At 41.9% G+C, this 13,548-nt stretch overlaps 1 protein-coding gene across 1 annotated transcript in view; it reads right to left on the reverse strand.

Moving 5' to 3' along the window:
• The window catches only part of LOC124712190 (odorant receptor 43a-like), a 43,794-nt gene extending 30,519 nt beyond the window's left edge, over positions 1–13,275 (reverse strand). Inside the window, exons 1-2 of the mRNA XM_047242487.1 lie at positions 12,491–13,275; positions 4,793–4,892 (exon numbers count right to left, since the gene is read on the reverse strand). Coding sequence (XP_047098443.1) covers positions 4,793–4,892; positions 12,491–13,275 — 885 coding nt within the window. The remainder of the gene's footprint in view (positions 1–4,792; positions 4,893–12,490) is intronic.
• Between the last annotated feature and the right edge of the window lie 273 nt (positions 13,276–13,548).

Below are 13,548 nucleotides of genomic sequence, written 5' to 3' on the forward strand. Positions count from 1 at the left end.
CGGGTCCTCGTGTAGCACTCGCCAGATAGTTATGTGGTAAACATTCAGTGTTGCAGCTACAAGACTTCAACTAACAATAGGATCGTCAATTGCATGAAGAACTGCCGTCACTTGTTGCGGTGCGCTCGTCCTTTTTGGCCTTCCCTGGTCGCGAGTATCAGGATTTTATGCCCCATGTTCACTTACGCGACGATCGGTGGTTTCAGTGCACCTTCGTCCTGGAAATCTCTCCCGGTCTAACGTTGAGCGCGACCGCCATTGCCGTCTACTAATCCATACATCAAATGGGTATCTGCCATTTCTGCATTTTTGTACACTTCCATTGCGGGAGGCAAGTCGTGATAAATTCTGCGTAGTAACCCCTGTGCTTGCAAAGGTCGCACTCGTCGCGGGAATAGTTCATGTTACCTGTGAACAAGCAATGACGTACGTTGCATGGCAAGAAGGACACGTTAAACAAAACACTGACGGTGCACAACGTAACCAGACGTCACTAAGAGTACATATTCCCCATGATCCTAACGTTCTGTTCTTGTGTGTTTCCCGTGATTAATGAGTTGGAGAAAATGAGACGCAACATTCAAACAAAGCATTTCCAGATCCATGGTCATATAACATAATTTCTTCAACTACTTGTGAGGAAAGTGTCCTGCAATTTGTGCCATACATTCTTGTTACACCCTGTATAATATTAAAATGAATGTTATTTACTCATAAAAGTTAACAGCATCTGGTGATGGTAAACCAGGAAATCATTTCCGGTGTATGAGATTTTTGTTAGCAGTTCGCTAAACGCAGTACAACAAAAATACACACAAAAGCTAATGAGGAGGAGAACCGCCTAGATAAAAAAAATAATTTCCCTTGCTCTGTGTTTGTAATGTCTGCATTGTAGTTGGGGCATCTGAATATTATTCGTAACAACGCTTTAGGGACAATGATAGTTACAGAAACTCGAATAAAATATTCCCGGTCTGGCACAAATTTTCAGTTTTCACCGCGGAGTTGTTTCAAAAAATGTGTGTCAAATCTTATAGGACTTAACTGCTAAGGTCGTCAGTCCCTAAGTTTACACACTAGTTAACCTAAATTATTCTAAGGAAAACACATGCACCCATGTCCGAGGGAGGACTCGAACCTCCGCCAGGACCAGCCGCAAAATCCATGACTGCAGCGCCTAAGACCGCTGGGCTAATTCTGCGCGGTTCGGAGTTGTTTCGATGTCCGAGTGCGGCTAGAGTCCGTCTCTCCCTTGAAAGATGATACTTACAGTAGCTGTATCAATACAAGAGTGTGATGTCTGTTCTGTCGCTAGTCTAATGGAAAGTTACAACGCTGTAAATACGTCTGACTACTGGGTGACTGTCGATTTACTTTCTGGCTTCTTGAGATTATCCTGGTAAATTCACTCGATACTTTCTTGTCATTTATATTATATATTCAGAATTACTCTCTGTTACGGGATGACACTAAAGTAGATATTTCTGTTTTTGGGTCGAGGAAACCCGTTCGGACACTAACTGCAGCTTACTTCGTCATTTACATTGCGAATTCTCCTCGTCTTAGCCATCATTGGGACAACAACGGAGCGCTGTGTAACGCAATTATAAACTAGTTTAGAGATAAAGTTCGTCCTTCAAGCGGAAGACTGCGTCAGTTTTCGGTTCTAATCTCGATGCAGACAAGATTTTTACGTCTTCTATGAAAGAGCCACATGCAGGCAGATCGACTATCAGTAAATAAATCCTAAGACAACTTCTCCCCCATATGTTTTGTCACTACATTGGTTCTGTGCTCTGTAGACCTTCCGAACAGCATGCTTGATAGGGTCTGCTTTTTCTGTTTCAGTCAGTTGTACTGATTTAATTGTGGTATTGAATGGTTCATTATCTGTATTTCGTTACATATTTGTACTACTGCAATTGCAAACTTTCATGGTAGTCCTGTAACGCTTCTTGAGTGTCACTGTGGACGGAACACAGACACAGACCATTTCGAAACCATAATTGCGTATTACCCTGCTAATTCGTGACAATTGGCAGTTTGTTTTATCAAAAAAGGCTTTATCGTAATGTTATCATAATAAGTTGTAAATTATATTTATTACTACAGTGTATATTAACTAGCGTTTTTTCGATAGTTTATTGAAAGCAGCAGATAAACAAAAGAGATTAACTGATCACCAGTAACATTCTGCGTGGTCAGTTGCCATGTACCATCAGACAACGTAGATGATGAGGTGAAAAACAGCTTTTATGTAGTGTTGGAGGAAGTCGTAGATAGATTACCAAAACATACAGTCCGCCCTAGTCTTGGAAGACTTTAATGCACAAACTGGGAAGGAGGAGGTAAATGAGCCTGTTATCAGGCCAGAAAGTCTACATGAGGAAAACAATGAAAATGATATCCGACTGATTAAGTATGATGCCTACAGAAGAATGAATATTAGCAGCAGGTGTTTCCCTTGCAAAGCGATGTATAAAATCACATGGATATCACCAGATGACTAAAAATCAGATTGATCACATTTTGGTGGATGGGAATCACCGTGGGTGTGTTGGACAGGTAAGGACATTTCGCGGGCCTGTTACGAATTCCAACCATCTTCTAGTGATCCTGAAACTGAGAGTGAAACTGTCCACCAAATGGCGAAAGTGAAATGAAGCGGTGGCTCGTGATGGCAAAGACATGCTTGCAAATTAACTAGTGAGACGGTGTTATTAAGAAAACATTATGACCCGCCTATCATTCGAAGTGCAAGTACAACTACCAACACAAATGAAAATGCTGTGGTTTGATGACGGGTATAAGGAGACGATGAAGACTAGACGGCAAGAATATTAGAAAGGCTGAAGAGTCCCACTGATAACCCAAAGTTAGCATTCACGATGGAAAGAAAACTGAAAGAATAATGAGGCAGAAAAACTGAGAATATGGTAAAACACTACTGAGGCAAATTGAGGAGCCAAGGAAAGCAAACCGTTCCTTCCTTCTGCCAACAAGATTTGCGAGAGGTATTTATAGACCGCGAACTTCAATTTTAACGGATGATGTGGAAAGAGTGGTTTCTTCAGTGGAGCAAGCAGATGCCTGCTGAAGACTTTTTGACATTGTACTTAATCATGAAGATCAGGTAGAACCAAAAGAACTGGAGAAAATAAAATGGAAAAAAGAAGAATTTTCTGAGCCAACATCGAATGAGATAAGAACCATCCTTGAGGCCCTCAGAAACAATAAGGCTCCAGATGCGGCAGTGGGATAAGTGTGCAATTGTTTCGGTACGGAGGGGAAGCGGTAATTGAAAGTCTCAGACAGCTTATGGCCGAAATACGGTCAGCAGAGGAGATCCCCAAGGATTGGGAAAAGGCAATCGGATGCCGTATTTATCGAGGGATCTCGCTGCTGGAGATAGGATATAAAGTGTGCACCATTCTAATGCCAAGTCGTTTATAACTAATAATCGAAGAGATTGTAGGCAGTGTATCAGTGTGGATTTACCGCTTTACGTTCAATCTCCAACCACATCTTCACATTGATAAAAATGGTGGAGAAGTTTTATGAATCTGATTCCTTCACATTACGTTCATTGATTTCCAGCAGGTATATGACCGCCCTCTGGAAGATAATGTAGAGGTGCAGCATTCCGAGGAGTGCATTAGGCTGATTGTAGCTAGTTACGACGGATCAAGTTGCCAAGTACGATTTGCAAATCAACTGTCGACACCTTTCACAGTTAAGAACGAGCTGAGACAGGGCGATTCTATCTCACCACTTCTGTTCAACATAGCGGTGGAAAAGATGAGACGTGCGGTTGGCCGTAATAGGGTGATTGAGATGATTGGAAGTGATACGATCTTTGCGTTTGGAGATGATGTGATTGTCGGCGAAACTCTGAATGAAGTGACAACAGTTACTTCTCGATTTATGCTAGAAGCGAGCAAACCAGAGTTACTGACCAATGATAAGGGAAAAAAAAAAGTATACGGTAGTCTCTCGTCGACAATGAACACCATCCGTATAGAGAATTTTGAAAAGGTGGAGAGGCAGGTCCTTAGTGACCCTGGAAGAAGCGGATCCAACAGCCAGCACTGGAGGAGCCCGAGACAGAAGTAAATGGGCAAACATTTGTAATAAATTTCTGTGGTGTTACAATTGTTTTGTCATGGCTCGTGGACTCGATGAGTTAATCATTTCATTATACTCTCTGTATGTCTTGTATTTGTATGTTTTTGTCTTCTGCCAGGGGCCTAAATGGCCTCTGTATCTGCAATAAATTATGATGATGAACATTCTCTCTGCTGGTTTTTCTGTTTCATCCTGTAGACAATAAGTTGGTAGCATTTCATCTCTCTGCGTGCTACATTGTGTTAACAGACAGTAAAACTGTGCAGTTCGTCATAACGGTGAGGCGAGGTGCCTCACGAATCCTGTCACCGAATTTCACATAGATGTGGGGCACCACCTACAGTCCACATGCAGGCTGACTGTCACACCGATCCTCGTCGTTAATCCGATGGGTATTTCCATCTGGGGGCAGTGCATTCTCCCGAATCCCGAAAGCAGTGTGCTATCGAGCGTGAATATCTGGATGGGTCGTTACTTTTATTTTCCTAAAAGTAAGGAAACTGAGATATTAGACAGCACGCACGTCTTACAAAATTTCATCTGTAGGTTCCCTGATACCGTCCATTAAGGAACTCTGTATCACAGGATTTGTTATACAACCGAGTATGTATACAGAACCACATACCTGATAAGATAGTTAATATTCTAACACAATAAATGTTCTTACGTATGTTGCCTGAAATAGGGCCACACACGCAACGAGGACACTGAAGATGAACTGGGTCATTGCAATGGGATTCATTACACGTTGCAGGTCTTTGACGAACCTGGAATAGAAAAAAATATTGTTTGAGAACATCACACACATTTCAATGAATCAATTACGCTAAGCAAACCGTTCCTTGCGCAAGGATTATGTTCTAGGGGAAGAGACCTTCTGAGATTTCAGGCTGAGTCTTTCAATGATGGAGTTGCTGATTTTAAATTTCACAATGTGAAGTAGCGTAGTGATATCGCAGTAGACAGCGTGCTAAGGAATTCATATGAAACCATTTTCTTGTCATCCTGATTTAAGTCCCACATTATTTCCATAAATAGTTTAAGGTTAGTTTCAGGACTGTTCATCTGAAAGTATACTGCTTCTTTCGCTCTCATTTAGATGTCTTAGTAGTTACAGGGAGATTCTAAGTTTGTAATCAGTCGTCTGCGGTGCAGTGACTGATGGACAGTGCTTTATGACGAAGTTTTGTCCTGATCGCTTCTCACATGGGTCAGAGTAAAGTGACTATGTCTCAAGAGGTAGAATACTAGTCTGCCTTACTGCTACAGAAGGATCATCCTCTTTGAACGGTGTTTCTCAGTGACTTTATTCAGGATATCAGGAGAACTTGATCACATTGTCTGCAGTTTGAGCACATCACAGCAACGGTACTAACGCCACTGAACTGGGTTCCTTTGTTAGCTGGTATGATTAAAACTGTGTTGACTGTGTCCATTTACATGATATGTAAGTAATATAAGTACCAATTTTCCAACGTATTTTGCCTACATTTGTGACATCACGTGACCAGATCATTGCCCTACCGCTGATGTTGCAATCCATGCCTCCTTTAGCTGTGACTCAAAAAACAATACACCACACGTGTTTCTTAAAAATGAAAGAGTTAGTAACCTCTTACTACTGTACCAGCCATTAATATGAAACAGACAGTCACAAAGATGTCTTCTTGGCCATGTTGAAAAGTATTTGTAACAACAAAATTTTGTGGTCTTTGTTCAAAGGTGTTGATCAAAAATGTAACTTCGATTCTTTCCCCATCTAAAATAAATAAGCTTTGTCGGCAGCGTTCTCTCTCTCTCTCTTACTCACTCATTCACTCACTCACTCACTCTTTCTCTCTCTCTCTCTCTCTCTCTCTCTCTCTCTCACACACACACACACACAAAAGCGCCCATCTCTCTCTCTCTCTCTCTCTCTCTCTCACACACACACACACACACACACACACACACACACACACTCACACACAAAAGCGCCCGACCAAAATGATTATGTTATGAACTTAAAGGTTAAGCAACACTTGGGTATGTCCACAGTTTTATGTCTGTACCACACTTGGTGTAAGACGCAGCTGACAAATTAAATATTTCTGTGTCCAAACTTTTCTGCGGAACACATGATTCTTGTGAGCTGTCACAATGTTATTTACACACACACATTTCCATCAAAACTGGCACCTCTAACATAGATGTGAACTCTCTAAGCATACACCTTCCTGCTATTTTTATGTTCATTGCACCAGTCATGGAAACGAAACACCCAATAATAGTGCAGTATGTTAGCAACCATTTAAGTGAATGCCAGTGTGATGTCATAATACTCGTCATCTTGGATTGTGACAGCATGTGGTCTTGGTCAATGACTTGTCTGAGATGTCATGATGATGTCACAGTAATGGTGGTCATAGCTTTAACATCATGGGTATGGTACTGACTGTGCATGTGGCATCAGGACTCTAAGAATTTTGTCTCGTGGAAGAAGTCGCAGCTTGCCAAACGAAGTAAAAACTTCCTTAGTCTGACACATATATGTTTGTCTAACCATGGTGATGTGTGGGAGCAATTTTCCCATCACATAGCTAAGCATGTGGTAATTTATTACAATTTTGCTGTAACAGGAAACATCTGTTACAGTTTTGTGTGATACTGCTGTTATGCAGAGTAATCTATTACAAATTTTCTGTAACATTTCGAAGTATGTGGTAATTTTTTACAATTTTTGCTATAACATACCGAAAAGTGGAGTAAGATGTTTCAAGTTTTGCTTTAACATAGTGATGTATGTTTAGCATATATAGTTCTGTTGTAGATGAGATGGGAAGAGAAAGTGAAAAGAGTTTCCTGAAGTATGAGGATCATCAAATGCATCAAGCTTTGAATGTTGTAAAAATGTAATGGCCATAGCATGCTCAAAGTTACCCAAATAACTCTGATGTATAAAACTTCTGGATAAAGTCCAGATCAAAGAGAGATTGTCACCTTCTTTATGCTGAGTGAAGAATGTGCATCTCAATAAGTAAGGTGAAATATTTAAATTGAGGATCCATTGTGTGTAACATCAGTTGTGGTACAGAGGTCCACCATTCACAAGTGCTGTTTAACCTATAAATTCATGTCATAAGCATTTCCTGTGTATGGTGTGGGAGGGGGAGGAGGACACCTATTCGTTTTGATGGCCACAAGCAACGCAAAAATGAAGTTTAGCTTCTTGGAATGTGAATGGCATATTCTACCTAGAGTACTGTTTAATTCATATGTTTAAGTTTCACGTTTGGGCAAGTGTGAGTTTCTCAAGCAATAGCTACCTTTGTGGTATGCCAATGCATATGCATTTGATGTTAGGTCACACTTTCCTTCTGTCAACCGTATTTACATACACTAATGTGCCAAAATGTACAATCATTTCTTAACAGCGGTTTGGTTCACCTCTTGAAATCATTACAGCAGCGATTCTGAGTGTCATTGGTTCAGCAAGCTCTTGATAGCTTTCTTGAGGTGTGTGGCACCAGTTTTCAACTCATAGGTGAAGAAATTCCGTTAAATTGTGGGCCGGTGGTTTATCGGTTTGCAGGTGGTACCTGATAGCATCCCTGATGTGTTTCATCAGTTTCGTATGAGGCAAATTCTGTTGCCAAGCCATCAACATGTGTTCGCCGCTATACACACTCAATCAGTGTAGCACGGTTGTGACTCTGGGACACAGAGAGTTATTCTCGAGGAAGATGCCATCAATGTCGAGGAGGACATCGACGTGGAGTCGGTGGGCAGACAGTATTGTTTATGTAGTTCAACGCTGTCATGGTCTTTGCTACTGCTGCCACAGTTACCATGAAGGCTTAGGGGAATGCACTCTGTCCCCAACTGCCTGTGTATGTGGTGAGGCTTACATTGATAACAGTTGTTCGGTCGGACGAGGGCGTCTCCGGACACAGCAATCAACTTGGTGTAAGAAGAAACGCCATGCATCTGACTAGGTGACACGTTTTTACGTGCCAGGTCACAACAATATTCCTTTTGCCAAGTCGCTTACCTCAGTGGATATCCTCTTTTCTGGCCCGTGTCATTCCTGAAATGATTCTTCATCGTCTGTGCTCCACCTATATACTTCCCATACTAATAACGAATAATTTGTTCAAGTGTCACAAGAGGAGGAGGTATTCTTGAAAGGTCAGGGAGGTGCGGGAATATTCCAGTCAGATTAAACATGGTCAGGCAGAGATTTCGAAATCATGCATTGGATTGATAGCTGCAGGAGCAGGAGTAGATACAGACCCAAATCACAATTAGGTAATGATGAAGAGAAAGCTGAGTTTAAGAGACTACTCAGGAATAATCAGTGTCCATAGAAGTGGTATACGGAAATACTAAGGAACGAGGGGATGCACTTGAAGCAATAGTCACTGTGACAAAGAATATCGCAGTTCGCAGTTCAGTTGAAGAGGTATGGATAACTGTAAAAACGGCAATGATAGAATATGGACGGTCAAATGTAGGTGCAAGGTAAGTAATTTATGACGAAACGATGGGTAACAGAATAAACGCTCCAGTTAATCGAACGAAAGAAGGAAGTACAAAAATTACCAAGGTAATGCTGCAATACGTTATACAGGTTACTTAGGAATGAAATAAATAGTGCAGATCTCTATTTAGTAGGGATGAAGTGTGGCCTGAAGTATAGATACAGAAGTACCAAGGAACAATGAGATACACATGAAATTCTCTAAGGGTATTATAGGAGAAGAGGAATGATGATCTCTAGGAAAGTCACTGAATTTAGAAGAAAAATATAGGTACAAAGAAGCTAACTGCAAAGAAACCTTGGGTAACAAAAGAACTACTTCAGTTGATGCAGATGAAAGAAGGAAGTACATGAATGTTCAGATAAATTAAGGAATACAGAAATACAATGCGCTGACGAATAAAATAAATAGGCAGTGCAGGGAAGCTAAGGCGAAATTGCTGCATGAAGAAAATGAAGAAATAGAAAATAACATGATTTGTCGAAATAACTTATTCAGCATATCGAAGACCCAAAAAAAATCTTCTTTGAAATTAAAGGCAAGGCTGGTAATATAAAGAGTGCAACGTGAATTCCAATGTTAAGTGCAGAGGAGAGAGCAGATAGGTGGAAAGAATACATTGATGATCTCTATTTGGGTGGTGGTGGGGTGGGGTGGGGGGTAAAGAGGGGGCTTGTCTAGCGGCAGAAGAATAAACAGGGGTCGATACGGAAGAGATAGGGGATGCAGGACTATAACCTGAATTGAAAAGCACTTTCAGTCAGTCAAGATCAAATAGGCCACAAGGGATGGATAACACAATATAGGTATTTCTAAAATCATCGGAGAAATTGGCAACAAAACGACTATTCACGTTGGTGTGTAGAATGTATGGACTGGCGCCATGCAATCAGACTTTCGGGAAAACATTCCGGGAAAACAATGCCGACGATTATAAGAGCCGGCAAGTGCGACAATTACCACACTATCAGCTATACTGCTCATGCATGCAACTTATTAACGAGAATAATATGCATAAGAATAGAAAAGAAAGATGAGGATATGTTAGATGATCAGTTTGGCTTCAGGAAAGGTAAAGGCACCAGAGGAGAGGAATCCGTGGCTACCCGCATCAGAGCTGTCAGAAGACTGACAGTAAATCGAAGGAAACAGGGAGTAATGAGAAGTAGCGGGAATGAGAGGAGCGAGAAACTTAATATCAAGACTGGTTATCACGAAGTGGATGAATTTAAGGAATTCTGGTACCTAGGCAGAAAAATAGCCTCGGACGGATGAATCAAGTGACATAGAAAGCAGACTAGCGCTGAAAAAAAGTATTCGTGGACAAGAGAAGTCCAACAAACATAGGTCTTAATTTGAGAAAGAAATTTCTGAGAATGTACGTTTGGAGCACAGCGATGTATGGTAGTGAAACGTGGGCTGTGGGAAAACCGGAACAGGAGAAATTCGAAGCAACTGAAATGCAAGGCTACAGAAGAATGTTGAAAATTGGTTGGTTTTGTAAGTTAAGAAGTGAGTAGGTTCTCCACAGAATAATCAAGGAAAACGAATACATGGAAAACACTGGCTGGAAGAGCAAAAATACGTTAACAGGCCAGGTAATGATTTTCATTGTATTACAGGGTGCTGTAGAGGTTACAAAATGTAGAGGAAGAGTGAGAGCTGGAATTCAAGCAGGAAATAATTGAACGCGTAACTTGCAAATTGTTACTCTGAGATGAAAAATTTAAGAGAGGAGATGAATCCTTGGCTAGCTGCATCAAAACTGTCAGAAGACTGACGACTTCAAAAGAAAGAAAGGTACCCTGTGTCAGTTTATGCTTTAGTACTACAGCAAACACGGTGAAGAGACCTGTAGTTTGTAATCTTCTCATTTCGATCGCGATAACTATCGTTAGTATTTTACAGAGTTTTAGGTACTTTAATGGGAAAACTAAATAGTGTCGCAACGGCTGTTAGTTCCTGTTCCTGTGTTGCTATGATATATCGCGGAAGAAAATCACTGTATCGACACCATATAACGCAGAGGTAATATGTTGGCGTGTAATTACATGTACACAGCTATTAGTTATATGTTGACTAAACTTCCTTCCTTTTCACATTTAAATTTAGAAATTAACCCAAAGCAATGTATGGACAAATAACATAGTCTTTAATAAATGCGTCGATACTATCTTCTCTATGTGACTGAAATGAGGACCATTAGGATTTAACATATCATTACCGACGAGGTCTGACCTAATTATTTTAAAGGAGGTATTCTGCCGTTCAGCTCTTGTACTTCAGATAAAGCAGGGAAAACGTATGACTTTATGCCAGGGGCTTGATTTGAATTTTTTCTGAATACTATTTGTGTGATAATAGCTTTATCCCTAGTGGCCTAGATGCTTTCAGTACCAGTATTTATTACGATGTATTGCGCCAGCTGTCTCGTAAGCATGTCTAGAAACGCAGATGTTATTGGTACCTTAAGTTACCAGAACTAAGGTGTGCAAAGTGTAACGAACTGAGGTCGCCCTCAGTAAAGCGTTTTCCCACCAGGGTATCGGGATGGAGGCACACCGACCGTGGAATACGCGATAGATAATGACTCTCCGGTAAAGTCTCAAAACCTGCGGTCCTTTGTTCCCAAATCAAGGCAACAATTTGAATGATCAGACACCACGGTTACGTACATAAATAATAATCGACCACCCGTTTTCAAAGTTTATTAATTATGCAAATCACATGAGCATCAAAGAATAGGATTTTGTGGGAACTACCTATTTGGCTGAACACAATGATCACACTAACATACATAAGAAGAAGAAGAGGGGAAAAAGGAAGCAGCAGCTATTTTCGATTAGCACTGAAGTGAAGAAGTATTGAGCTTTCGTTCAAGTTATCGAAGAAATCCCAGATACATCGCGTCCTACTGCTGAAAACATGCACTGCGGTATCGTATTTACCCACCGACCCCGGCAAGCGACATTCAATTAAAGTGTCTCCCCTATACAGCAATATACATATTGGATGTACGAGTGCAGGTTTTAGACACATGATTCATGACGTATGGAAGTTCGAGTTGGCCGTGAAGCGTTCATGGATTGTCTAATGGTAACGCGACTGTTCTCGATAAGCGGCAAATCCGCGATCGAGTCTCGGTTCGGCACAAACTTTCATTCGTCGTTCTACTACACAGCCGACTGTTGTCCATATTCGCAACATCCTTACAAATCAAAGTCGGCAAAGCTTTCAGGTGAAGTACTTGAGTATCGTAGCACTTGTCATAACCATAACCATGCCGGAACTAGCTGCCCTTTAAGGAAGAATTACCAGTTGCAGTTATGTAAATCCTTTCGAAGACTACAACGTGTAGTAAACATAGTAGCAATAGCGTACGTAAAGCTGAAAAATATTTGAATTTCTCTGTTCAAGTCCCACATACCGTAAAGTTTGTCTACATTCTGAGGTACAGTAAAGAACACAAGGAATACAATTCTTTGGTAACCATTATCATCAGAATACAGTTCACCACCTTCGGCATGACGTCTCCTAGAACGCACTGAAGTTTTGTGCTCGCCACTGGAAGAACCACAATGCGGGGTCGAGGAAAGGGGCGGCGAAGGACAATTATGGAGGATGATTGGGAACAATGGATACGCAGAGATTGAAAAATTAGGACAATATGTGAGAAGATGAAGGAGAACGTTTTGACAATAGAATGAATGACAGATTTAGAAAACAAATGATCCAGTCGGACGTTGTGGAGACTTGAAATAAGTTATTCATCATTTCTCGTGCTTCTCAGTGTAAGTTGCCCTCATTTCGTCTATTAAATGCCCATACAATAATATATTACGTACCGAAGAATTTGCTGATGATTTTCAATACAGAGGCACATATCTTTGTACAGCCTGTCCTGATACACAGCAGGTGGACCCTCCAAACGCTGTTTGACTCCCAGTTCCGTGTCGGCCTGTTCCATTCTCAGGGCTGCTACACGGATAGTGAGGACTTTCAGCTGTGCGGCCACCAAAATCATTATAGTCACTAGAAGACAGTCCATGCCGAAGCTCACGTTGGCCAGGTAGTTTGCTGAGCAACACTGCACGATGTACGACAGCTCGTAGTAGCTATTGTTGCCGGCCCAGTAGTGCTGGACGAGCGGAAGGCGACGTTCGCCTGGGTGCGCGATCAACGGCATTGGGAACCACACGACTGCCTGCAGAAAGAGGAACAGGAACATGGCCAGCGAAATGCGGGCCGCACGTCTGCGCGAATTCTGGAGGATGTTTGCCAGGGTGGTGTCCGTGGTGCAGGCCTCACTCTGTGCCCACACCAGCGCGTTCAGACGCTGCGCCATGGCGTAATACTGTGGCCTGTACCACACAAACAGTATGCCCTTGACGAGTCCGCTGCAGGTCGTGAACGAGTTGGCCAAGACCAACGTCGTTTCTTCAAGATCAGCTCCGCTGTAGCCGATGGCCAGAGCGCCTTCCATGCAGTTCCAAACGCCCAGCGTCAATACGAGGGCGCTGTAGAAGTTATACAGCGGTGAATCACACAGTGGCCACATCCCGAACAGACACAGTTGACGGATGTTCAGCTTGAGGACGGAATGGCCACTAGTTGACCAGGAGAAGGCCATCTCCAGGTACCTACACCCTTTACCGCTGATTTGACCACTGGCGTTGCCGGATGTCAGGGAGACACTATACCAGTACTCTCTCTGCAATCTGGCAGATTCCCTCCGATCTGACCGACAAAGAATGTTGCACAAGCGATAATTCCTGCTACTATCATGAGCTAATCGGTTACTGCGTAATCTATAAAAAACGGCGAAATTTGAGAGGTCGAGATACATACTCAATTAACAATCAAGTGCTATTGCATTTTGCAGTCGCCTTTCTTAGTAGATTCT

The sequence above is a fragment of the Schistocerca piceifrons genome, chromosome 8 (genome assembly GCF_021461385.2).
Source record: "Schistocerca piceifrons isolate TAMUIC-IGC-003096 chromosome 8, iqSchPice1.1, whole genome shotgun sequence".
Classification (NCBI taxonomy): Eukaryota; Metazoa; Arthropoda; class Insecta; order Orthoptera; family Acrididae; genus Schistocerca; species Schistocerca piceifrons.